The 27,350-nt window shown below is 44.4% G+C and overlaps 1 protein-coding gene across 1 annotated transcript in view; it reads right to left on the reverse strand.

Moving 5' to 3' along the window:
• The window catches only part of MAJIN (membrane anchored junction protein), a 118,906-nt gene that overhangs the window by 36,822 nt on the left and 54,734 nt on the right, over positions 1-27,350 (reverse strand). The window contains exon 7 of the mRNA XM_050939732.1: positions 8,781-8,835. Within this exon, the coding sequence (XP_050795689.1) occupies positions 8,781-8,835 (55 nt within the window). The remainder of the gene's footprint in view (positions 1-8,780; positions 8,836-27,350) is intronic.

A 27,350-nucleotide genomic window follows, 5' to 3' on the forward strand; every position in this document is an offset into this window, starting at 1 on the left:
CTCAGCTTAAAAGCCTTGCAAATGGGGCACTTAGCTGTCAAGTGTGATTCCCTGAGGCACTTCAAACAGGAGTCGTGTGGCTCTTCGGCATCGGCTTCTGGTAGACCGAGCCCATTTTAAAACCCGGTGAGCCGTGCATGGGCTCCGGTGCCGGGTTCATGGAAGGGGCTACTTCCTGAACCCCGCTAACTATTACTAAACTAACTATGTTAGCAAAGAAAAAATGTATAACTATACAAATATATATAAAAAAGGATTATAACTGCATATACGAGAACTACGAGTAGCTAGGGAAGTGGAGGTCAGCTAAGCCACGCTCCACTGTTCCAACGACCGACACGGGCGGTAAGAAGGAACTGAGGAGCGGGTGGGCCGGCAGGGGTATATATCGAGCACCATGACGGCGCCACTCTAAGGGGCGACCTGCCGGCCCACTGAGTTGCTAGGGTAAAAGTTTTCCGACGAATGTGCACGCGCGGCGCACACACCTAACTGGAATGGATATGAGCAATCACTTGAAAAAGAAAATTGTGTTACCATGATGACAACTTACTCACCCCTCAGCCCATCTGTGATCAAGTAAAACTGGATGGTAATGCACTAAATCACTAAACAGAACGTTCCACTGCTGATAAAGCACTCTCACCTCAGGAATGCACTCACCAACAGTCATACCAAAAGATAAACTGATGCTGAGGAATTTTTGGGAGAGACCAGAGAAACCCAAGAACCACTGGTCATAGATTAGATAAACCTTGAAAGAAAACCTCTCGTGCTGACCATCTGGCAAAACAAAGTCATAAAGTTAAGCTGTAATATGTAAAGGAATAAATAAACATAGGGGAATTTGTATGATTGGTTAAAATATGTTATTTTAAAGGTTTTTAGAAAGGTGATAGATTGAGGTATAGAGAAAGTAGTAGTGGTTTTACCTATATAATGTGTGTAAAATGTAGAGCTCTTTAGAACCAAGTCTGGATTTCAGTTTAAGATTGAGCTGGCAGGACTCTTAGCCCTCGCACAACCGTGACGTGCAGAGGCACCAGAGCCCCCAGACGAGCAGATCCCAGCTGGCCTTGGGTGAAATTCATTTGTATATTGGGAGTGGTGAGCATTGCAAGGTTGGTGTGTGTATTTCGTTGTGTATAATTAATAAATAGTAGCTTAGGTATCATTGTGTGAAGCTCTGTCATTGGGAAAAGGCCCCACCAACCTGTAGAGGGCCAGTGGACCCCAGGCCTAGCGAGGGTAGGAGGTAGGCGCCTAAATTCTGTGGGTGACAGTTGAGATCCTAAGGTCAGACACATGTTTTCTTATGCCAGATGGAGAGAGGTCTCTTAACTGACTCCAAACTGGTGGTATATAAAAGTCACCATCTTTCTGTAATGAACTTCCGCCACGACTGTAATAATATTGTTGGATGGGTCAGAACTAACACACAGTCCCTATAGTTTAGGAGCCTTCATCCCTGTTGTACTTCCATCTGGAGTCAAACCTTTGGATCCATAGGAAATAACATCCATTGGATTCAAGGCTCTTGGCACCAACTCTTCTCTCTGATCAGTCCTTTGGAGTTTATGCCCCTGGAACCCAAGAACCTCTATCTAGATACAAAGGCCAATAACACTGAAGATTCCTAGTGTTTAGGCTATGGATCCACAGCAGGCTTTGGATCTTTCCTCTGGTTGGGTATCTTTTTAGATCCCAACTCACCAACTGCCACAGCCTGTACTAGATTTTATTGTCTCTTAACCCTAGGGGCAGTGGATACCTTTACCATTCTGGATCTGGATGGCTTGACTGCCAACTCTTGCTGCAGTAATAGAGCTTGCAGCCTGTTCTGCCTCTCCTTCCTGGCATGAGTGTCAAGCAAATAGAGCATCTTGAAGGTTAGTTAATGTCCATTTCCAAGTCAAGCCAAGATCCTCTCCAAGGGAAGCCAAGTATATTGTGCGCATCCAAAGTTGAGAAAATAGAAGAACAAGAAGCAAACTCCTTGAAGCCTGGCCTCTTCACTTTTGGAACTGCCATAATGGAATCAAAAGACAATAAGACTCTCTAACTGTAGTATTCTAAAACTTCACAAAACCAATTAATTATTAAAACTATAGAAAAGATTATTCAAGCACTACCATTCTATTTAACTGTCTAGGGCACTGAAGAAAACAGTCTTCCTGACTTGTTCCTGAATCCATTGGATGGATGTGGTTGGAAGGAACTGAGGCATCTTGAGGGCCACGCCCCCTTTTATAGCTTCATCTCAGAACCTTCATGAATCCTGAGGAGACATCTGAAGAGGTGCCTGAGCACTCCAGCGGGCACTGATAACTAAAGTTCCACTGTCTGAACTGCATTTCGCTGGCACATTCGATGAATGGAAATAGCAGAGGCCACTTGAACCCATGGCTACATGCTTGCTATCCAATTTCTCCATAAAAACACACCTCTCAGGAGAATCAGGGAGCTAGTTATCTACAAGGACAAAGTACTCATGAGGACACATCCTATATTTATTTTTGAAATAGTGTCAGAATTCTATAGCAATGAGCTCACCCACCTGCCTGTGTTCTTTCCAAAGCTTCATGCTGGGAGAAGGTAGCAGAGGTTGCATACACTGGAAGTGTACACAGCCATATTTTTCTACCTGGACAGAACAAAATAATTCTGGAAGCTACCCTGGCTGTTTCTGTAGTATACAAAAAGAATCAAGGGACAGGCCATATCTACAGAGAGGACATCAAATGGATTGCCCAGTGCATCAAGATATGTTACCAGCTAGTGGTCAGGTAGATGCCTGGCAGGAGTATGAACCCACTTCACCAAGTCACAGTCTATCTCGGTGGCCTTCTTAGCAAACCTGCCTGTTCAGAATATTTGCAAAGCAGTGATTAAGTAATCCATACACATGTTGATGCAAGTTGCTAGACCTGATGCAATACTTGGAATATCAATGTTGCAGTCCACAGTCAGAGAAATTCCTTGTATTGATGCCCAGGGAGGACTACTGCTTGGAAGTCACCAGCAGTGGACTTAGATATGGACTAGCACCTGATGAAGTAAAGCAGTGGTTCTCAAACTAGGGAAAGCCTTGTTCAGGGAAAGCTCCTGGCAGGCCAGGCCAGTTTGTTTATCTGCCGCATCCACCAGTTCGGCCGATCGCGGCTCTTGATGGCTGCAGTTTGCCACTCCAGGCCAATGGGGGCTGCAGGGAGCGGCATGGGCCAAGGGATATGTTGGCCGCCCTTCCTGCAGCCCCCATTGGCCTGGACTGGATGGCAGGTAAACAAACTGGCCCACCCCACCAAGGGCTTTCCCTAAACAAGCAGCAGCCCTAGATTGAGAACCACTGAAGAAAAGGATTACTCACTTGTACAGTAGCTGCTGATCTTTGAGATGTGCAGTCTCTATATACATTCCACCACCCACCAGACAACCCTTCTACCTCAGAGTCCTGATGTCATGGCTCTCACAGTAGAGAAGGAACTGAAGTGTGGTGGGGTGGCACATAAGGAGAGAAAGGGTCATGTGCTGCCCCAGTGAATATTGTTGACTAGAAAATTCTGTGTGTGCGCACTGGGCATGCACTCACTAACTGCAAGTAATCATTTTTTCATCATTCATAGGATAGATTCATACGCCATTGTAGAACTTCAGCACAGAGTTCTTTTCCAGTACTTTTATTTATTTATTTACACAGGGATTTATTCCATACAATTTCGCAGTAATCTTTAAAGCTCATGACCTTGCAGGTAGCCTCACTGTCCGTTTGAAATTTAAATGTCTGAGTTGGGTCTCTTGGTGATGCTTGGAATTTTGAGTTGTGCAACCTCCTTTTATCCTGGACTCCTTACAGCCCCCACACAGTGAATAGTGCTAAAGACCAATGCATCTGAGGAGCTGTCACTGTCATTCCCTACCTGGAGTGCACTATAAGACTGTTTCATACTTTTGCAACATAATTTTTTTTTTGTGATAAGCAAAAAAGCTGGGCATTTGCCTTTTCCAATGTCTTCTCCTATAATAAGTGCTTTTGTTTGCCCTTCTTTGCAGACCACAGTAGTTTTCAATTTCATTATTTTGTATTGCATGTAAAGTATATCTGGCATTAGTTCTAATGTTTTCAATCTTTGCAGCTGTTTCTTTACTTGTTTGCTACTGTGGCATATATCAGAAGACTGATTTAATTCCAGTTTAGCTGCAACATGTATACTCTGGCATCTGTATCTGTGGAGCCTAAAACAATATGAACTGAAGCTCTTCTGCAAATGTATGACAAACTTGCATGATGAGACTAACTGGCACAGCCTGGCTGCAGATTGATTTCAGGTTGTCTGATCAGATGTATTAAAAATATACCTCCATGTGACAAGGTTGGGACTCACCACCGCAGCGCCTCCTCCTGTTTGTCTCTGGGAATTAGCTCAGTCCAGTGGAGCGCCCTCTCCTGGTGGTGTCCCACCTGCTGTCTCACCCTTGCTTGGCGTCTCAGTTCACATTGCTCACCAGCTCGAGGCATCTTCTTCAGGACCACTGCCCTCCATCACTGCCCCTCAGTCCATCCACACCCACTTCCGGGGAGGAGGAAGGGGGTTGATCAGCAGTCTCTCTGCACCCCAGCCACAATGTCCAACCACACACTCCAAAGTCTAATCCCTCCTGTCAGGGATGTGGCATAGTCTATGATGGCCACTCACTTCGACCAATGGCTGTGTGTACTGCCGGGGGGTGGGGGGGGAGGCGAAGGGACCCAGGCTTGCCCTCTACTCTGGATCCTGGCCCAGGGACCCTCTGGCGGCAACCTTGCTGTCCTCCTTCTCTCTCCTCATCTGTCTACTTCCCAGGGCCGCTTCCCCTATGCCCCCTTGCACCCACTGAGCCCTTCCCTTCAGGGCCTACAGCCTGGCAGGCTTTGGGCTAGAGCTCCCTTCTGCTCCCCAAGCCCAGTCAGCATTGCGCTGTCCATGGTGCAAGTCTCCCAGCTCTGGAGACTGATCTTCCCCTGTCAAAGGTGTGGGACAGACTTCCTGCTCCGTTCCTGGGCAGCCTTTATATAGGGCCAAGTTGAGCCCTGATTGGCTGTCTCCAATCTTGGCTTCGATTGGCTCCCAATAAGCCCTTCTCTAATTGGCAGCCTGTCTGCGCAGGTGCAGTGGCCTGCTGCAGCCCACACTCTCAGGGAGTACACTCCAATATTACATTTCTTTTAAGCACAAAGTTTGGGGGGTTGGATCACAGAAACCCCCTTGAGAACTGCCAACTGATTTGCCAAGAGGACTTCTGCCCCTGCTTTTCTGCCCTGCCAACTTAGGACTCCAGCACCCTGTCTTGTTGAGCCAGACATGCCAGTCTGTTTCAACAGAGACCCAGAGTCTGAACCACATGCTCCAAAGCTGCAGATTGAAAGCAACTTAAGAAGTGTTCCTGTCTTTAGCACTCGGATGCCCAACTCCCAATGGGGTCCAAACCTGAAATAAATCCATTTTACCCTGTATAAAGCTTATACAGGGTAAACTCATAAATTATTCACCTTCTATAACACTGATAGAGAGATATGCACAGCTGTTTGCAACCCTCCTCCAGGTATTAATACAAACTCTGGGTTAATTAATAAGTAAAAAGTGATTTTATTAAATACAGAAAGTAGGATTTAAGTGGTTCCAAGTAGTGACAGACAGAACAAAGTGAATTACCAAGTAGAATAAAACACACAAGTTTAAGCCTAATACAGTAATAAAACTGAATACAGATAAAATCTCACTCTCAGAGATGTTCCAGTAAGCTTCCTTTTATAGACTAGTCTCCTTCTAGCCTGGATCCAGCAATCACTCAGACCCCCCTCTAGTTACTGTCCTTTGTTCCAGTTTCTTTCAGGTAACCTTGAGGGTGGAGTGGCTATTTCTTTAGCCAGCTGAAGACAAAATGGAGGGATCTCCCAGGGGCTTAAATAGACTTTCTCTCGTGGGTAGAGACCCCCTCATCTCTCCTATGCAAAGTCCAGCTCCAAGATGGAGTTTTTGGAGACACATGGGCAAGTCACATGGGCAAGTCACATGTCCATGCATGACTGAGTTTTTACAGGCAGCAGCCATTGTTTACATGCTATCCTGAATGTCCTCAGTTAGACTTCTTATGTGGATTGGAGCCTTCCAAGATTCATTGTCCTTTAAGGGTTTCTTGATTGTGCACTTCATTTAAACATTCCTTTCTCAAGAAGCTGACCAAATGCTTTACTAAAGCTACGTAGAAATCAAGCAAGTACACAGACAATATTCATAACTTTGAATACAAAAACAATGCATACATATAAATAGGATGAACAGATTCAGTAGATCATAACCTTTAAAGAGATATGTCACATGGAATATGGAGCATAAAACATATTCCAGTTATGTCATATATATACATTCCTAAGCGTATTCCCATAAAGCCTTCTGGGGTGCACTATCACATTGAGTTTTTAGTTTTTTATGTTTTTGTTTTGCATCTGCTGGCTATCTGTGCTGACTAATTAGGAAGTGTATTCAGTGTAGCCACTCAAATTACTATGGTCTCATAATCCAGTTTTCCAGCCACTTTGCATTTTATACATGAGCCCCAGAATAAACTACAGTTTTCACAGATCTCTCCATACATTTGCAATATAGCATGGAGTGGAAAGTTGTTCAAGGGTATTGCCAAAAATGATTCAGTGCTCATCAGCTACAACAAAGAAAGGAGTAAAAACTCCTTTACTTCTGACACTATGTTATGAGCTGATGTAGAGGGCTATGCCAAGAAAGCCATTCATAGTGAACTAGTTGTATTGCTCTGACAAAACCCAAGATCTATGCTAGATATCCTTGATCTACATATACTGGCAACTTACTTATATTTAATTATTAATTATTAATTATTTACATATTATGGTGCTTTTGTTTGTACTCCTCTAACATAATGGGATGATTATGGTTCAAATTTGCATAGATATAATTTCTGTGACAAGGATTCCTAAAATACTATTTTAGGTACATGTGCGGCTTATTTTTAAAAGTGTTTTAAATTGTTAAAGGCAAGTTTGTGTGCCCACCTGAAAGTGCCAAATTATAATTTGATAACAAAATACATGTTGCTGTGAGATCACAATCACTCACTTCTAGAGAGTCTTAACATGAGAGAGAGAAAGACCGACTTATCAAACACTCTGTAGCCTAGGAAAGAGTTCCCTGAGTTGGAAAAGAAGAGACCAGGAATTCAAATTCACTATACTTACTGAGGATAGGCATGATCCTCAGCCTAGAAGACAGTTTGGGAACAGCCATTTAACAATTCCTCTCATTTTTTAAAAAGATATTAACAGGCAGAGAACCCAGTTCTCCAACATGACAAACCTAAACTTCAGTTAGAGTCACTATATACTGTGCCTTTCAGAGTGACTAAGCTAGAGAAGTCTGTGCGTGCATAGAAAATTTGAAAATATCAAATACTGTACTTTCATTACACATTTCAATAAAAAGAGCAGTTTTCAATTAAATATTTTGATTTGAAAAATTCTGACCAGAGATACTTAGCACATTTGCTATTAGAGTTTCTGGTGGAAAGGAATATCAACATTATGTATATGTACTAGGGCTGTCAATTAATCTCAGTAAATGCCTGTGATTAACAGAAAACACTCGGTGGGGAGGGAAGCATCAGTTGCGAAGGGACCTGACAGTGTCCAGTGAGGCACAGTAACCCAATACACCTCTGGAGGGCCGGAAGAGAAGAGGAAGTAGCTCCCATCCCAGCTCCAGTGGAGAGGAAGCCCTGTTTCCTGTCATGCCATATTTCCCCCAGCCAGCCCCTCACTCCGGGGACTGACCCTTCCCCCGGTGCCGGGCCTCATTGTCCCTGGCTTCCTCCTTGCTGTGGGGGGATACCCCAGAGAGAACTGGGGCCTGGTGAGCTCAGCCTCCCTGCACCAACCCTTCCTCCCCACCCTCCATTGCAAACAAGAGCTCACTCAGCTGAAGGGAGCCCACCTAGCTCAGTAAAAGGAAGCGAGCCTGGCAAACCCAGTACCAGAAACCACCCTTCCAGAAAGCAGCAGCAAGACACCTCCCTCCCCCTCCTCCTGCACAAGTCATTGCTTGTCCCCCCTCCTTCCCACACATCCTCCCTAAACAGTTAATGCAGATTTCTATGATGAAACTCTTCCTCTTTGGACAGAGGCAAGCCTGGTGAGCTCAGAAACCCAGCCCAACAGGAGCAGCATCAAGAATTCATCTTTCTCCTGCACAATTGACCCTTCTCCTGCACAACTCACAGCCCTCCCATCTCCAGAATACTGACTTTCTGAGTTGACTTGTAGACTCTAAAAGTTTACATTTTTATTTTTGAGTGCAGTTATGTACAAAAATAACAATAATAATTCTACATTTATAAGTTCAACTATCATAATAAAGAGATTGCACTACAATACTTGTATGAGGTGAACTTAAGTACTATTTCTTTTATCTTTTTACATAGCAAATATTTGTAATAAAAATAATAATATAATGTGAGCACTGTACACTTTGTATTCTGTGTTGTAATTGTAATTAATATATTTGAAAATGTAGTAAACATCCAAAAATATTTAAATAGTATTCTATTATTGTTTAACAGTGCGATTAAAACTGCCATTAATTTTTAATCTTGTGATTAATCACAATTAATTTTTTAACTGCTTGACAGCCCTAATATGTGCTTTTACACTTGCAATTCTGAAAAACTGGCTGTAAAAGAAGGTATTTATGCATTATGTATTTTCTGTGGCTTACCATTCTGAAGTCACCTTTTGACTTGCTTCCAGTGTAAATATTTTCAGTTTCAGTTCTAAAGACAAACCAAATATATAGGGAGTGAAGTCTATGAAAAGTCAATGAAAAGTCACTAGAAGCAATTATATCACCAGCAACTACTTTAAATGTTTCATTCAATTTCTATATTACACTTCTACCTCGATAGAACGCAACTTGATATAACACAAATTCAGATATAACATGGTAAATCAGCAGGGAGGCCCAGGCCCTTTAAAGCACCACCCGAGCCACGCTGCTTTACTGCGTTATATCCGAATTCGTGTAGCGCCCCAGGCCCTTTAAATGCCCGCCCAAACCGTGCTGCCAGAGATCTGACAGTAATTTAAAGGGACCAGGGCTCTGTGCAGTGGCTAGAGCACCAGGCCCTTTAAATCCCTGCCGGGGCTCTGGCAGCCAAGCTCAGACAGTGATTTAAAGGGCCAGAGGCTTCAGCCGCTGTGTGGAGCCCCGGGCCCTTTAAATCCCCACCTGAGCCCCACTGCCGGAGCTCCAACAGTGATTTAAAGGGCCCAGGGCTCCCCATAGCGGTTAGAGTACCGGGCCCTTTAAATCAAGGCCGGAAGAGCCTGTCCAGTCTGGCACGCCATACCGGCTCTTGCCAGTACGTAGTACCAGATCAAACCCAATATAACATGGTCTCACCTATAAGGAGGTGAGATTTTTTGGCTCCCAAGGACTGTGTTATATCGGGGTAGAGGTGTACTTAGGGTTTAACTTTTAGGTCTGATTTTGATTTAAACTTACAGGTTTTCTTCAAAAAGTGAAAGCTTGAAAACCAGTTTTTGAGCAAAACTTTACTTTTTTTAAATAAAAATATTAAGGAAAACACAAATTTGTGCTTTTACTGAAATTGTTCATGGGAACAAAAAAACATTTACCAACCAGCTCTACAGTAGAAGGACAGAAGGAACTGTTATAGATCATTTAGTTGGTCCTCCTGTATATCATAATGTAATGGTGGGCATTCACCTTTGGAGTGACCCTGGTGGCCTGGTGCAGAATCATGGTTACATCTGTGCCTCAGTTTCTCTTAGTCAGCTTTTAATAAGTTCAGTAAAGCTTGTATATAGGGAACATTATCCTCAGAGGTCTAATCAGCTACAAAACAAGAATTCTCTACTGCTTAGCGCAGTAGCTCTCAACCTTTCCAGACTACTGCACCCCTTTAAGAAGTCTGATTTGTCTTGCATATCCCCAATTTTCACCTAACTTAAAAACTACTTTACAAAATCAGACATAAAAATACAAGAGTGTCACAGCACACTATTACTGAAAAATTGCTTACCTTCTCATTTTACCATATAATTATAAAATAAGTCAATTGGAATATAAATATTGTACTTACATTTCAGTGTATAGTATATTGAGCAGTATAAAAAAGTCATAGTCTGAATGAAATTTTAGTTTGTAATGCCTTTGCTTGTGCTTTTTATGTAGCATGTTGTAAAAGTAGGCAAATATCTAGATGAGCTGATGTACTCCCTGGAAGACATCTGTGCATCCTTAGGGGTACATATACCCCTGGTTGAGAACCTCTGGCTTAGAGCTCTGCAGTCTCTTCCCTGCTGACTCAGGGTAACTCTCAGGCACGCGCTGCCTAGAGACCTTTATAGTCACTCTCCTCTGGAGACTCCTCTGTAGTTTCTTTGTGTTTTGGAGTTGTTTCTCTGTCCAGGAGCTTTTGCTCCCCAGGGAGACATCACTGGGAGTAGCTTCCTAGCCAGCTCCTATGAGGAGCTATCTCCCTAGCAGCTTCCTCTCTGTGTTCTGGGCTCCAACCTGAGCCTTCATAAACTTTTATAAAGCCCAGACATTCCTTAATTTATGGCTTCAACCGCAGATCACTCTCCCATCGATTCCTGTACAGCATGGATCAAGAAGAGTAGGGGGAGTTGACAGGAGATGCACGTAGTGTGCACCCCACGGTAAGCAGATCTATGTCAATTTGAGTTACGCTATTCACATAACTCAAATTGCATAGCTTAGATCAAATTTCCCCTGTAGAATAGACAAGGCCTTAGACTCTGCAGGGAGAACCCTAGCAGGGCTGCTTCTCATATAACCCTGGGTTGGATTCTGGAGAAAAGGGAAAGCCTCAGTCCCCCATCACACTCCCTTCAGGGCTGTCACCCAGATGCAGGTGGAAGCCTGAAGATTGCTGGCTTGGGATCAGGAAGCAGGCACCTCTCCCACCTTGACAGACAGGGGATGGGCCAGAGGTCTGGAGCGCCAACTGCTAGGGTGCCCAGCCTTCTGAGCACTTTATCACAAGTTCTCTGCCATTATGCTGTCTCCTAAATGTTAAGAGATGATGCTAGGTCTGTGATGGGGTGGACTAAGCCCAAAGGCCCCCTGCTGGAGGCCTCAGGATCCTCCTACACCCATACCACACCCTTCCACACCAATCCCAGAAAAGGAGTAGAGAGGTCCTCCAAGCAGGCTAGAGTGGCTGCAGGGGAAGCAGTCAATCAGAGAGGCTACAGGGAGTAACCAATGAGGGTCCAGCAGGTTCATGTAAAAGGAGCTGCAAGGCCAGAGTGAGTTCAGTCTGCTTGTAAGGAACCTGGGAGCAAAAGCTGCTCTTGACTGGCTGCAGGAACTGAAAGGGCAGGATAAATCAGTCTGCTAGAAGGGACTAGGGGAGCAAGAGGTTCTCCTGCTGGCTGCAAAGCTAAGGCAGATAGTTGCTGACAGGGATTGAGGAAGTGAGGGAATAGCTTCTGGCTGGCTACCAGGAAACAATTAAGATGGGCTGTGCACAGGTGGCCCACAGAAAAGCAGTTAGTTAAAGAGACATGGCACACGGCTGCTACTTAAGAGTCCTTGGAAGGACTATCTCCATAAATAACATTGCAGTGCATCAACAGCCCATTTCACTGCCAGGGCTTTCTTCTCAATGACTAGTATGGCACCTCCCATGGGAAAAAATCTTTTTATTGAGAAAGAAGATGGGATGTTCTCTTCCTCCAAATTCTTGAGATAACACTGCTCCAAGGGCAACGTTGGATCTGCTGGTTTGTACAATAAATATCTTTGTGAAGTCTGGGTGCAACAGCACCAGTTCCTGACTCAACTGGTCTTTCGGTGTTCTGAATGACTTGTTGCAGTTTTTTATCCAATGGATTTTTGGGTTGTAGAATCCTTTAAAGGGGCACCAATGGTAGTGAAGTTTGGGATGAATCACCCATAGTACCCCACTAATCCCAAGAAATGGCAAACTTGTTGTTTGATGAAGGGGACAGGGCAATCCACTAGAGCTTGGACTTTGTCCACTAGGGGTGGTAACTGTCCCCCTCCCATAGTATACTTTAGGTAGATGATTTCCTGGGTGGCCAGGCAGCACTTGGTTGGGCTGGCCATCAACCCTGTCTCTGTAGAAGCCTGTAGGATTGCAGGAATGTGCCTTATATGGCCAGCCCAGCCATCATTATATATGATGATATCATCAATGTAGACAGTTGTGTATGACCCATATGGCCCCAACACTCTATTAATCAACTGCTAACAGTTGGCAGAAGCTCCCTTGGGCCCAAAGGACATGATTTTCAGACTATTATAACCTGAATAGGGTGGAGAAGACAGTCTTCTGTTTAGACTTGGGCATCAAGGAGGCCCCTTTGTTGAGAGTGGCCACCTCCAGTCTTTCTAGTACTTCATTGGTCTTGTAATGCACTACATTTCAAAATTGCATTCACCTAGTGAAAACTGATGCAGAACTAGCTTGATCCATCCTGTTTGGCATGAGCACAATTGGGCTTCTCCACGTGTTGTGCAACTCTTCCACCTCCCCTACATCTAACATGGTCTACAGCTTCTGGTTCACTGTCTTCCACATCTTATTTAGAAGAGGCTGCAGGCCCTTGCGCACTCCCATCTGGGTCCAGTGTTAATGTGCTGAAACACCACATGTATTTGCCCAGGCATTGCCAAGAATACCCCTGGGAATGAAGCAATCAGATGACAAATTTTCTGATCTTGCTCAGGCCACAGATGTTTCCCTACCCATGTAAGGTTATGATCTTGCAACACAGAAGTCTGAGGGCTGACTTTGGGGTTGGAGGGGGGTGGGATAGTGGAGTGATGAGGAGACCCTCCTGGCCATTCCACGCCTTCAATAAGTTGATGTGATATACTTGGTCTGTGTCAGCATTGGGATGTGGGCTGTGTGACCTAGTGGTCAAAGAGGAGTCAAGCCAAGTCTGATACCAGGCGGTCAGAGTTTGAGACAGGTCAGAGGGCAAACTGAGAGTGAGTGTTGGAAGGCAGGCAGGGTCAGGTTACCAGGAGACCAGAAGCAGGAGACAACCATGAGAGCACAATCAGGCCACCAGAAAGTCAAGCCAGGGGAGCAGTAACAGAGCCTCAAGACGCATAGTCCAGACCAAGGTGGATCCCAGTTGCATGGACAAATTCCTGTTCCTGTGCTAGGTTTATAAAGAAGCTGTGGACCAATCATGATTGCCCCAGCCTTCTGTCAATCAGGTTCCAAGACTGGAGTTCTCTCTGGGGGTCAGTTTCTTCCTAGCAGCTGTTAGTGGGTGGCAGGTTAGAGCTTATCAGCTCTTATAAGACCTGCGGTCCTGGGTTTGAGACTTATAGTCCCTAATATTCTGATTCTACTTCACAGGTTGCCAGATTTCACAATCATACTCCCCAAAATGTCTCAATACCTCAGAATGACACTGTTATCAAGCCAATAGCTTGGATTCCAACATTGGCAGCAGAAACAATGATCAGTCTCCTACCTGGAACTCACGTCGATGGACCTCCTTACAATAAACCTATTCGTGGTTGTGCAGGTTTTCCCTTGCAAATCTCCCCAGGATCTTCAAATTCTTTCTGAGCTGGATAATGCATCACATCATGTTAGTTGCCCTCAAATCCTGTTCTTCTCTCATCTCAGGAGAAGGTCCAGAATTTGTAGGTTCAAGTAACAGAACAGCGCTCTGTCAATAGGCAACAGATCACTGTAGTTTCTTCACAAATAATATGATCATACTCAAAGCCTCTCACTTCCCAGGGGTTCAGAACTGTGTCAGACCATCTCAACAGGACATTCAGCAAAGATCATGAATGGTTCCTCAGAACGTACATAGTAAGGTGCATTTTTCAGACCCAGGGAATGGAAGATATAGACCTCTTAGACTCATAGACTTTAAGGTCAGAAAGGACCATTATGATCATCTAGTCTGACCTCCTGCACAATGCAGGCCACAGAATCTCACCCACCCACCTGTAACAAACTCCTAACCTATGTCTGAGTTATTGAAGTCCTCAAGCTGCAGAGAATCCTCCAGCAAGTGACCCATGTTGCAGAGGAAGGCGAAAAAGCTCCAGGGTCTCTGCCAATCTGCCCTTGCAGAAAATTCCTTCCCGACTCCAAATATGGTGATCAGTTAAACCCTCAGCATGTGGGGAACACTCACCAGCCAGTACCCAGGAAAGAATTCTCTGTAGTAACTTAGATCCCACCCCATCTAACATCCCATCACAGACCACTGAGTATACTTACCAGCTGCTAATCAAAGATCAATTGCCAAATTAATTGCCAAAATTAGGCTATCCCATCATACCATCCCCTCCATAAACTTATCAAGCTTAGTCTTAAAGCCAGATATGTCTGTAGACCACACTACTTCCCTTGGAAGGCTGTTCCAGAACTTCACTCCTCTAATGGTTAGAAACCTTCATCTAATTTCAAGTCTAAACTTCCTAGTGTCCAGTTTATATCCATTTGTTCTTGTCTCCACATTGGTACTAAGCTTAAATAATTCCCCTCCCTCCCTAAATATTTATCCCTCTGATATATTTATAAAGAGCAATCATATCCCCCCTCAATCTTCTTTTGGTTAGGCTAAACAAGCCACGCTCTTTGAGTCTCCTTTCATAAGATAGGTTTTCCATTCCTCGGATCCTCCTAGTAGCCCTTCTCTGTACCTGTTCCAGTTTGAATTCATCCTTCTTAAACATGGGAGACCAGAACTGCACACAGTATTCCAGATGAGGTTTCACCAGTGCCTTGTATAACGGTACTAACACCTCCTTATCTGTGCTGGAAATACCTCGCCTGATGCATCCTAAAACCGCATTAGCTTTCTTAACGGCCATATCACATTGTCATCCTCTTGGCTACATGACAAAAGGAAGCATGTTCCAAAGCAGATCACAGCCCAAGATGCAAATCAGACACCTTTCTACTGTACTGGAAGAGCAAACTTCTATATGCTTTCCCTACCATTCCTCCGATTTGAAGAGCTTCATGCAAACTCAGACAGCTTCACATCATGCTAATTATGATAACATCAGCCTGGCCTCATCAGTGTTGGCTCTTGGACCTTCTAAATCTTTTCATTTGGGATCCCATATTTCTGCTTCAGGTTTCAAACATAGCATCACAGACCTATGACCAGATGACACAGCCTGACTCTCATCCTCCATCTGTTATGGATGCTCAGTGGCTATCTTCTCAGGAAATGGAGTGTTCTCTAATGGTTCAAAGCATTCTTTTAAATAGCAGAAAGCCATCCACCAGATATATTTACTTTAATGAAATGGACAAGATTATTCTATATGGTTCTAAAAGAAAAGTACACCTCCGCAGATTTCCATACACTTTATTCTGGATTACCTCTTCTTCTTTGCTTTTGACTTGTCATATCAAGTGTGTCAGCGGTTCTTGTTGTTAATCTCTAAGCATTTTTGACAAGTGCACCTTGCAAGCTGACACCTACTGTCAGGGTTCCCTCCCCATTCTGAACTCTGGGGTACAGTTGTGGGAACCTGCGTGAAAGACCCCTGAAGCTTATTTGTACCAGTTCAGGTTAAAATTTCCCCAAGGCATAATCCTTTCTTCGTCCTTGGATGGTATTGCTGCCACCACCAAGTGATTTTTGATAAAAATCCAGGAAAAAGGGCCGTTTGGAGTCCCTGTTTCCCCAAAATATTCCCTCAAGTCCATTCACCCCCTTTCCTGGGGAGGCTTGAGAATAATATACTAACCAATTGGTTACAACATGGGCACAGACCAACCCCCTGGGTGTTTAGAGCACTGAAAATCAATCAGATTCTTAAAAGAAGAGTTTTATTTAAAAAAAAAAAGAAAGAAAAAGAATCACACCTATAAAATCAGGATGGAAGGTAACTTTATAGGGTAAATAAAAAGATTTAAAACACAGAGGATTCCCTTCTGACTTTGCTTTCCAGTTACAAAACAGGAATGAAATTATCTCCTAACACAGAGAAAATTCACAGGCTAAAACAAAAGATAATCTAACACATTACTTGCCTTTACTTACAATTTCTGTAACTTTAGATGTATCATTTCAGGTATCTTTTCAGAAGATGGTTTACCGGCTTGGTCTCTCTCTCTCTCTCTGCAGAGAGGGAACAAACAAAGACAGCACAGACAAAACCTCTCACCGCCAACCCCACCCAGATTTGAAAGTATCTTATTTCCTTATTGGTCATTTTGGTCAGGTGCCAACCAGATAATTTGAACTTCTTAACCCTTTACAAGTAAAGTGATTCTGTACCTCTAACCAGGAAGGATTTTATGTTACTGCATACATAAAGGTTGTTACCCTTCCCTTTATATTTATGACACCTACATTCTTCATGTTCTCCTTCAGTGTCTCAAACCACCTTTTTCTAGGTCTTCCTCATGGTCTTTGTCACATGACTATTGTATTCTCTGGCCAATGTATTCCACATCTTGTCATCTTACATGATCCAGTCATCTCAGTAGATACTCCCTCAGCTTTTCCCAGAAGAGGGCTAACTCACATCATGGCTCATACAATTTCATTGCATAGCCTATCAGCTCTTGTCTTACCCAGGTCTACCTGAGCATTCTCATTTTAGCAGTATGAAGTAATTCCTTTTTCCTCATTGGCCAGCATTCTGACCCACACATCATGGCTCACTTAATTATGGTCTTAAACACTTTGCTCTTCAGTTTCTTTGAAATTTTCTTACAATAGAAGATTCCTGTCAACCTCCTCCATTTATCCAAGCACTCTTCCTGCGGCTTCTAACATCCACATCATGGATCGATATTGAACTGAGATATTTAAATTGTTGCACAGATGTTAACTCTACATGATCTAGTTTTACTGGCTTCTTGTTATTTCTCTCAATGAAGTATCACATGTGTTGTGTCTCTTGTTGGCTGATTAGTAAACCATTTTTTCTACTGCAGCCCTCCATAGTTCTAGGTCATTTTCCACTTTGTATTTATCTTCAAGGCACACCTGTAGGGCTCTGCTCATTTGCATTCCTCTTTAAGTGATTGACTGTTTGGACTATAGGGGCCATGCCCCAAACTGAAGGATCGCATAGGTAGGAAGTATCCCAGGGAAGATGCTGATGTGGGTCCTGGAAAACCAGCAACGGCAGCTCTAGAACATCAGCATCAGTGGCAGGCAGACCATCAACAGCAGCAGCAACAGTAGCTGATTAAAGAAATAGTGTTGCAGCAGCAGAAGCGAGAGTAGCAGCTCATCTAGCAGGTGACAATGCTCCTACAACCAACCGTAGCAGCAAGTCTCATCACGTCAGGGGGAGGTTCCATCCCAAAGCCATCCATCCTGGTGAAGCTAAGAAAGGGCCCACAGATGACCCTCATCACATTCAAGAGGGTCAGCATGGAAGTTCAATGGCTCATGGAAAGCTGGGCCCTATTGGCTCCCTAATTGATAGGTCTGGCTCAGGTCATGTATCGAGACCTTGACAGGGTGGCCAGCCAGGACTATATCCAAGTCAAGTCAGCCATCCTAGATGCCTAGAACATCTCTCCTGAAACCTACCAGCAGTGGTTCTGCCATAAGAAATTCTCGCTTGGGGCTTGGCCCTGGGCTGTCACCTAGAGTCTGAAAGAACATTGCTGGTGGTGGTTCCAGCCAGAGGGCTGCACAGGTGTTCAGGTGCCAGAGAAGGTCATCATGGGAGCAGTTCATGCAGATCCTCCCCATGGGTGGGTGGGGGGCATAAATGAGTGGTGAGGCACCATCCCAAAACTCTCGCAGAGGCTGTTGCCCTGATGGAGAGCTATCTGATGTCCTGAAGCAAAAATAGCAAAGGTTGGTCCAGTGTATCCCTGGGGCCCATGCATTACCAATCCCTGAATCCAACTGGAGGGATCCTGGGGAACTGGGACATCAAACCCCAGTACGGGGAGTACATTCACATTGAGAGTGGTCCAGAAGCCCACCCTCAGCCTGGTAAGGAGAGTGGGGCAACCTTATCCCCTCAGGAGAATTAATGAGGGGGAGGGACAGGTCAGTGGTTTGAGCATTGGCTTGCTAAACCCAGGGTTGTGAGTTCAATCCTTAAGGGGGCCACTTAGGGATTTGGGGCAAAATCAGTACTTGGTCCTGCTAGTGGAGGCAGGGGACTGGACTCAATGACCTTTCAAGGTCCCGTCTAGGAGACAGGATATCGCCATTATATTATTTTAACTACATGGGCTTGCTTCAGCTGTGGGCAACAAGGCCATTTCCAGCAGGACTACCAGTTCATGGATTGTAATTACAGGCAAGCATAGATGGCAGACAGCCAGGATCAGAAGAGAGGCCCAGGGAAAATGTTCATCCCCATACAAGTGGATGGAGTAAGTGTAAAAAGTCTGATAGACTCTGACTGAAACCAGACTCTGATCAGGGAACAACTGGTGAGGTGGGCAGGGAAAGCACAGAAGTACAGTATACCTCCATTGTATCCACACAGACATATGACCCTACTTAATGAGAGGGGTGAGGTTGATTGTGCAAAACCACACCAAGATGGTGCAGGCCAAAGATTTGGCCTATCCGGTCATCCTGGAAAGACACTGGAGGTTGTTCAGAGACAGGGTGGCATATCCTTAATGGAAGCAAAGGCCTAAAGATCCTAGAAGGCAGGAGATAACCATGGTGGCTAGGAAAGGACAGTGCTTGAGTGCAGGATGAAGTCCTGGGTGAAGGACCCTCCTTACAAATGAATGACCACACAACAGGGCCTAATCAGAACAGTAAGGGTCTGACTCCACCCCAAACTGGGGACCAGGTTTATGAACAGCTCGTCTGTGCAGACAACACAATACTAGATCCTCAGCTATTGAAACAGTGGTCCTATTTTGAGCTGGTTGAGAAAAGGGCATATCAGGTCATAAGCGATTCCAAGATGGAGGAAGATAGAATGCTGCTGCTAAGAACCAAGAAAGTTCCAAAAGCCACTGTTCCAGCTGGCCCAGATAATACCATATGGGGGGCAGTTGGGGAGAGAAATGACACTTGACAGAATGGCTATGCAGTTCTACTGGCTGGCATCCATTCAGAGGTGTGAGACTTTTGTGTGTTATACACTGAGTGCCAATGGACAGGGCTATGATATAATTCAAGGATGGTACTAAGATTATACATGATAAGAGAAATGTGGGACCAGAAATCAACTAACCAAAAATATTGTGTGGGAAATTAGGCTCAACTGATAGGCAAAATAATAAGAGGCTGAGCTATTCTGCCCATCACTCATAAGAATGGCCATACTGGGTGAGATGAATGGTCCTCCTGTCTTCCAACAGTGGCCACTGCTTCAGAGAGAATGAATAGAACAGGCAATTATCAAGTCATCCATCTCCTCTCATCAACTCACAGCTTCTGATAGACAGAGGCTAGGGACACACAGAGCATGGGGTTGAATCGCTGACCATCTTGGCTAATAGCCATTGATGGACCTATCCTCCATCAACTTATCTAATTCTTTTGACCTTCACAACATCCCCGGCAACAAGTTCCACAGGTTTAGTGTGCATTGTAAAGAATTTGTTTGTTTTAAACCTGCTGCCGCCTATTAATTTCCTTGGGTGACCCCTGGTTCTTGTGTTATGTGAAGGAGTAAACAACACTTCTTTCACACCATTCATGATTTTATAGACCTCTATCACATCCCCCCTTAATCATCTTTTTTCCAAATTGAAAATTCCCAGTCTTTTTAACCTCTCCTCACTTGGAAGCTATTCCATACCTCTAATCATTTTTGCTGCCCTTCTCTGTACCTTTTCCAATTTTAATATATCTTTTTTCAGACGAAGTGACCAGCACTGCACACAGTATTCAAGGTGTGTGCATACCATGGATTTGTATAGTGGCATTGTGATATTTTCTGTCCTGTTATCCTATCCCTATCCTAATGGTTCCTAACATTGTTTGCTTTTTTGACAGCTGCTGCACATTGAGGCCCCCATAAACAATTGTGGGAGGCAAAGCTGGTGTGACAGGGTCAGGCCAGATGGCTAGAAGAAAGTGGTGAAGTCTCAAAAAATTGGGTAGAAACTCATAAATGTTCCTCTCTACCGAAACCTTTAGTAAAAGGTGATTTATGAGAGCTGTGGTGGAAGGCAGATATATTAGCCCCAGGATAAGCAGGTCCCTTTTCCCTTGGCAACTGATCAGAGGTTACTCTAGATTAATTAGTTTTCCAGGTCTCAAAGTGGCTAATAAAACCATGTGCCATGCCTGTATTTCTCCAGCAGTGAGGTTGCAAGTGAAAGTCAACACCAGATACAGAGGCTGCTTTTGTCTCTACTGTTCTTTTCTCCCTCCTCTTTGGTGTGTTTGTCTTCTAGGAAACGGAATCAGACTTTAACAATAGCAGCAGCAACAGCAGCTCCTGCCCATGTCAACTCACTTTTCCCCCAAAAGAACAATTAATTACTATCTAAGTGATTGTCAAACAAGTGGGGACAGTTCCTTCTAAAGACTCTCTGCAGCAGGGGTAGGCAAACTATGGCATGGGTGCCGAAGGCGGCACACAAGCTGATTTTCAGTGGCACTCGCACTGCCTGGGTCCTGGCCACTGGTTCAGGGGGGCTCTGCATTTTATTTAATTTTAAATGAAGCTTCTTAGACATTTTAAAAGCCTTATTTACTTTACATATAACAATAGTTTAGTTATATATTATAGACGTATAGAAAGAGACCTTCTAAAAAACGTTAAAATGTATTACTGGCACGCGAAACCTTAAATTAGAGTGAATGAATGAAGACTCAACACAGCACTTCTAAAAGGTTGCTGACCCCTGCTCTACAGCTAAAGGGAAAGGGAACAAGTGATGCAGTTAAAATAAAAATCTTATTTAATGCTTTACATTTCAAATGCTTTAACTGTTTTTCTTTCTTTTCTGTGACTTTAATAAAAGGTTAAAAAGTTTTTAATAGTGTGTTTGCCACAATACTAAGCAGGCTGAGGTCTCTGTATACTAAAATTTGAACCTTGTTTAAAGCTGTTTAATGTTGGACAGTTTTGGGTTCATATTAATACCTTTGACTCTTTGGGCCCACATATTCCATCTAAATTAATATGACAGGGTCTGATCTGATAACCTTCCTTCCTGTTCAAGTATAATATAGTAGCAGTCCCATCAATGAGTACCTGCATGGCACATCCTTTGATGTGCAAAAGGAATACTCGGCATGGTAGATGGATTGCTCAAAGCCTCAAACACTGCTGACTACAGCCTCTGAATCTTAGTCCTGGGACAGCAGATGAGGCACAAGGGGGAGCGTGATTGGTGGACACAGCGCCACCCTCAGAAGGTAAGGTTACCAGCTTTGTCGGGACTATGCAGAGGCTATTAGGATTACTGTGGCTCTGTCCTGCTCGATTTTGTGGATTACTTGGGTCAGGAGGGGGATGGGAGGGAAGGCATATAGGAGGGGAGAGTTCCACTCAATGAGAAAGGCATCACCTATGGAACGTATGCCAAGACCTGCCCTGGAGCAAAAATGTGGATATTTGATATTTTGTGTGGTTGCAAAGAGGTTTATTGCTGGGAACCACCACTGCTGAAATATGTGTTAGAGTACGTGATTGTCAAGCTCCCACTCATGGTCCTGAAAAAAGTGCCTGCTCAGGGTATCCACTGTGGTGTTCTGGCATCCGGGTAGGTATGAAGCAGAGATGTGGATATTGTGTCTGATGCACCATTGCAAGAGTCTCATGGCCTCCATGCATAGGAAGTGTGATCGTGCTCCCCCTTGTCTGTTTACCTAAAACAAGCTATGGTCTGTTTATGTAAAACATACAAGCTACATTGTCCATAAGGATCTGAATGGCCTTGCCTTTGATGATTGGCATGAAGTGGGAGCAGGCATTGTGGACGGCTCGTAGTTCTAACAGATTTATATGGAGAAGGGTTTCTGCAGGGGACCAGTGGCCCTGGACAGAATGTGGATGCAGGTGTGCCCCCCACCCCAAGAGAGAAGCATCTATGGTGATGGCTAGTGTTGGCGTCTTCTGAAGGAATGGCACCCCGTGCAGATGGTGTCTGGTTCTGTCCATCAGAGTAGAGTGTCTTTTATTTTGTTAGGCACTGTGAGGCGTTTGTTTATGCTGTGTTTGTGTTGGAAGTAATTTATACGGAGCCACCCTGGCAGGCAATGCATATGTAATTTTCCGTGTCTGATGACGAAAGTTTTCTCAGCCATGCGTCCGAGAAATTGTAGGCAAGTCCTAGCAGATACCTATGGACTGCTTCGTGTGATGGATATGAGGTTGGTTAGAGTAAGAAAGCGTTGTCTTGGTAGAGAGGCTATGGTCTCGGGAGAATTGAGATGGGCCCCAATGAATTGCAACTCTTGCACTTGCGTTAGAGTAGACTTTTCTGCATTTATTTGGAGACCTAATCTCATGAAGAGGGTCACCATCTGTTCAGTGGCTTGTAAAGCTGCTTGCCGTATTGATGCTTTCAGAAGGCAGTCATCCAAGTATGGGAATATCATGATTCCATTTCTGCATAGGTAGGCCGCAACCACTGCTAGTACCTTAGAAAAAACCCAAGGGACACTGAATAAACCAAAAGGAAGAACCCTGTATTGGAAATGTTCCTGTCCAGCAGTAAATCAGAGAAACCTCCGATGGTAAGGAAGGATCATTATATGAAAACACACATCCTGGAGATCGAGGACCAAGAACCAACTCCTCTTTCTAGTGCTGGGATTATGGTGGCTAGTGTGACCATCTTGAATCTTTGTGTCCTGACCAACTTGAGTCACCATAGGTCGAGTACTGGTCTCCACCCACCCAACTTTTTCTTCATGAGAACATAGTGTGAATAAAAGCCCCTCTCTCTGTGTTTTGTTGGAACCGGTTGTACTGCTCCTAGCTGTATGAGATGGATTACCTCCTGATGCAGTAGATGCTCGTGAGAGGAGTCCCTGAGAGAGGGATGGGGAGGGAGGGTGGATAGGGGGGTTGAAAAAGAAAGGGGATGAAGTAATCAGTTTGTATGATTTCTAGCACCCATTTGTCGAATGCGATAGTTTTCCAGTTTAGATAAAATGGAACTAGGTGATCTCTGAATGGTCGGAGAGAGTAGATGACTCCATGTCTGTCTATGCTGGCGTTCTCAGACCCTCGACCAAGACTTCAAATGTGTTGCCTGGATGCTGATGGCTGAGACGCAGCTACAGGAGGAGTAGGTTGTCATCTCTTCGATAGCCTCTCTTTGCGACCCTGTGACTCATACTGCCATTGTTGTGAATACGGAGCATGGCGGTAACTTTGAGGGACATAACCCCTCTGTCTTTTTCTTGGCGTATAGATCTCCAGAGATCAGAGTGTTGCTCGTTAATCTTTGAACATGTGAAGAGAGTCATCGGTCTTTTTGGCAAAGAGTTTGGGCCCCTTGAATGGTAAGTCTTTAACTGTGGCTGACCAGAGATGGAGCTATGAAGTCCTCCGCATCACTACTGCGGTCACCAATGATCTTGCAGCTGTGTCTGCAGAGTCCAGTGCAGCTTGGAGAGCTATTCTGGAGATGAGTTGCCCCTCTGATACAAGCACTGTAAATTGTTCTTTCTTGTCTTCAGGAATGATGTCAATACATTCAGAAAACTTTGTGTAGTTATTGCAATCAGGCCTCGTAATTGGCTACGTGAAAGTGTAGTGTAGCCAAATAATAAGCCTTGTGGCCAAAAAGGTCAAGCCTTTTCCAGTCCTTACCATGAGGTGTGTTCTTGGGCTGCTGTTGTCTGCCATGTTCATGGACTGCGTCGAGCACCAGTGAATTGGGTGCCAGATGGGAGAAGACTCTGTGTCCTTCGCTGGCACATAATATTTTTTGTCAGACCTCTTGCAGGTTGGAGGAGCAGTTGCAGGGATCTGCCAAATGGTCTTGACAGGTTACATTATTGCATTGTTCACAGGCAAAGCAATTCTGGACGAAGAGGTGGTATTCAAGATGTCCACTAGTTTATGTTGTGTCACCTGGACCTCTTCCAGAAAGATGCCCAGAGAGCTAGCCACCCTTCTGAATAGGTCCTCGAATTGTTTGAAATCATCCCCTATATTAGGGGGAGGAGGCATGCCCGTGTCATCTGGGGAGGATGATGACAGATGGGTAGGTGGTGCCCTTTCCTGGTCTGGGGTTTCTTCCTCCTCTTCCTCTCCTTCACCTGCCGGTTCCAAAGGTCCAGGTACCAACGATGCAGGTGATTGCTGTGTGCTGAGTCTAGATGTGGTGGGCAGTCCCTGTTGTGTGGGGTAAGTTTTCCATGGGTTCCAGTATGCCCATTGGGGTTGGAGAGGCACAGGTGGACCCCAGGGTTGGCCGTACTACTGTAGATGTCTAGGATCAGTGTAATATGCCCCTGAGGGAGGTCCTGATTTTGGTGACACATGGTGGGCAGGAGACTGTGGAGAACAATCTATTTGTCCTTCCTCCCTGTCTTCATCACTGCTCAAAAAGGGTGGAGCAGTGGAGTTGCAAGAAGACTCAGTGCCAAACATGCCAGGACCACATCGGTGCTCAGGATGGGAGAGTCAGGCTTAGATCTGATTAAGAGATCTTTGTACCATAAGAACTGCTATGGTGCCTGCATGATATGCACCGGGGCCTGTGATCATCAGTGCCGGGAGCCATGGCTGCACCATAGGCTGTGCCAGTGTGTGTACTGAGTGTGCACTGGGGTTTGAGGAGTGAGCCACAGCCTGCACCAGTGTCACACCACTGTGTGTTGATCGCGGTTTTGGCTGAGTCAGTACAGAGGCATGGAGTTTCATTTTCCTCTTAGTGCCTGTGTCTGAGCTGGCTCTTTTAGAATCCTTCGCTCTTGCGGTACCAGCGATGCTGGATGGTCCCGCTATCTTGGCTACAGGCACTGATGATGTGGTCGGTGCCAATGCTGTTTGCCCATTCATGGAATGCCACTTCTTGGTCAATTACTGCATTGGGGATGTAGTTACCCACTTTTTAAATGCTTTTTTAGCAGGTTGATCAGAAGTCTGGGTGGAGGAGGGACCCTTGACAGAAGCCATGGTTGGCGAGGCTCATCTAGGCAGGGTCTGGGCTTCTGGTTAAGACACATGTCTGAGAGACTTCTCCATGAAAAGGAGTTTGAATTGCAAGCCTTTCTTGTTTGGGCAGTTAACTTGAGGCAATGAGGATACTTCTGTGTTATGTGTGTTTTACCTAGGCAGTGAACACACTGAGCATACCCATCCAAAACGGGTATCAAAAGCTTGCAGGTGAGGCAACATTTAAAGCCCAGGGAACTGGGAATTCCTGTCAGGGGAGGCTTTTGCCCTTAGAGAGGCTGACTATTCTAAAGAGTCAACTGAAACATAAATTTAAACAATAATAAAAAAAATTAAAAAATTGAGAAGAGGCAACAGGAACAAAGAAAAAAACAAATCAACTAACTATCTAAACTAACAACAGTTAAAAGTTAAGTAGCGAGGTGCTGCTAAGTGCACCGACTCGTAGCCAAGGGCAGTAGGGAAGGAACTGAGGGGGGTTAGTTGGACAGCACTAGTTAACTGCCTGAAGCTGCGTGAGTCAGGGACTGCACATGTGCGACTCAACTGGGAATTACTACCAAAAATCTCCGATTACGAGCGCAGGGGCGCACAAACACCTAGAGTGGAGCACCCACAGAGACAGCACTTGAAGAAGAACTGCAATATGTATCAATCATGTGGAAGAAGGAGTAAAGAGAAAGATAATGAAATTAGCAAATGATACTAAATTAGGAGGAATTGCAAACATCAGTGAAGACAGAAAAATAATATAAAGACACTTAAGAATATTAGAAGCATGGTAAAAAAGTAAGAATCACTTTGGGAAAATGTCTAGGAAAAAGGAATGACTACGGAAGGAGAAGTCTGGGAAGCAGGATGATTGTGGATAGCAAAACAAATACGCATTAGTTATTAGTAACTGATGAAACTTAAATGGTTCAGATGCTATTCTAAATAATACTAAAAATTCATGAATATGCAAGGCCAGGATATCTGGGCCCCAGTTCAGCAAAGCGATTCAGTATGTACTTAAGTTCCATTGAAGTAAATGGGACTTACACTGAACAGGGAAGGATTTAAGCAAGCTTAAAGTTATGAACATACTTAAGTGCTTTGTTGAATTAAGGCTCTCATGGAAACGGGCTTTCAAAAGAACTGTAATTCTTTTAGCTTCCAACTGGACCAAATATATTCTACAAGAAAGAACTACAAGTTCTTGCTATTTTGGCACTTCTGATTCAAGATTCAGCTGAAACCAGAAAGTGTATAGGCCACGGCAAAACAAAAGATTCGGTTTGAATGTTCTATGATTGTGGTTCTTAGAGATACATTGCACATATCCTTTCCGCTTCAGGGGTGTGTGCCCCCAGTGCACTGAAGCTGGAGCTTTTCCCCATTGCAGTATCTGTTGCGGCAACACATGCACCCTCCACATACTCATGCTGCTAGCCTATGGTACAAAGAGATGGCGTTGCCCAACCCTCCCACTCAGTTCCTTCTCATCAGAATCCAGTAAGTTACATTCCAATGTAAAAGAGAAGTAGGGTGGTCATGGAATAGATATGTGCAAAACATCTCAAAGAACAACAGTTACAGAATAGGTAAGTTTTTTCTTCCTTGCATAATTTACATATCCATTCACTTAAGATGACTTACAGTTTGACATGGTGGAAGGTTTTAGCATCTGCCTGAACAAGGACTGCAACACAGCTCTCCCATCTAGCATCGTCTCCTGAGGCTTGGGAGACAGCAAATGCCCAGTGAAAATGTGTACTGATGACCAGGTTACAGCTCTACAGATGTCACTGGATGGGTGTCTGAACCAAGAACGAAGCTGATGCTGCTTTTGCTCTTGTAAAATGTTGACACTCTCTCAAGTGGAGAAACCTTAGCGATGCATGCCATTATATAAACAGAATACAAGATGAAATCCAGGGAAATATTCTTTGTGAAGAGACTGGATGACCCTTCATTTTATCAGTGAAGAAAATGAATAGCTAAGGAGACCATTTGTTTAGTCCCCTATGTGTAAAAAGCCAGTGAGCTGCCAACATCCAAAATACGTAGCCTCACTTCATCATCCTTATGACAGTGAAGCTCAGAAGAAAGGTTGGCAAGTAGCTAGCCTGATTAAGACGCAAGTGTGACACTACTTCAGTCAGAAATGTAGGATAAGGATGCAAACAAAAGGATATACAAAATCATATTAATAGATTCCAAGGCCAGAAAGGACTACTGTGATCATCTAGTCAA

The sequence above is a fragment of the Gopherus flavomarginatus genome, chromosome 2, assembly GCF_025201925.1.
Source record: "Gopherus flavomarginatus isolate rGopFla2 chromosome 2, rGopFla2.mat.asm, whole genome shotgun sequence".
Lineage (NCBI taxonomy): Eukaryota > Metazoa > Chordata > Testudines > Testudinidae > Gopherus > Gopherus flavomarginatus.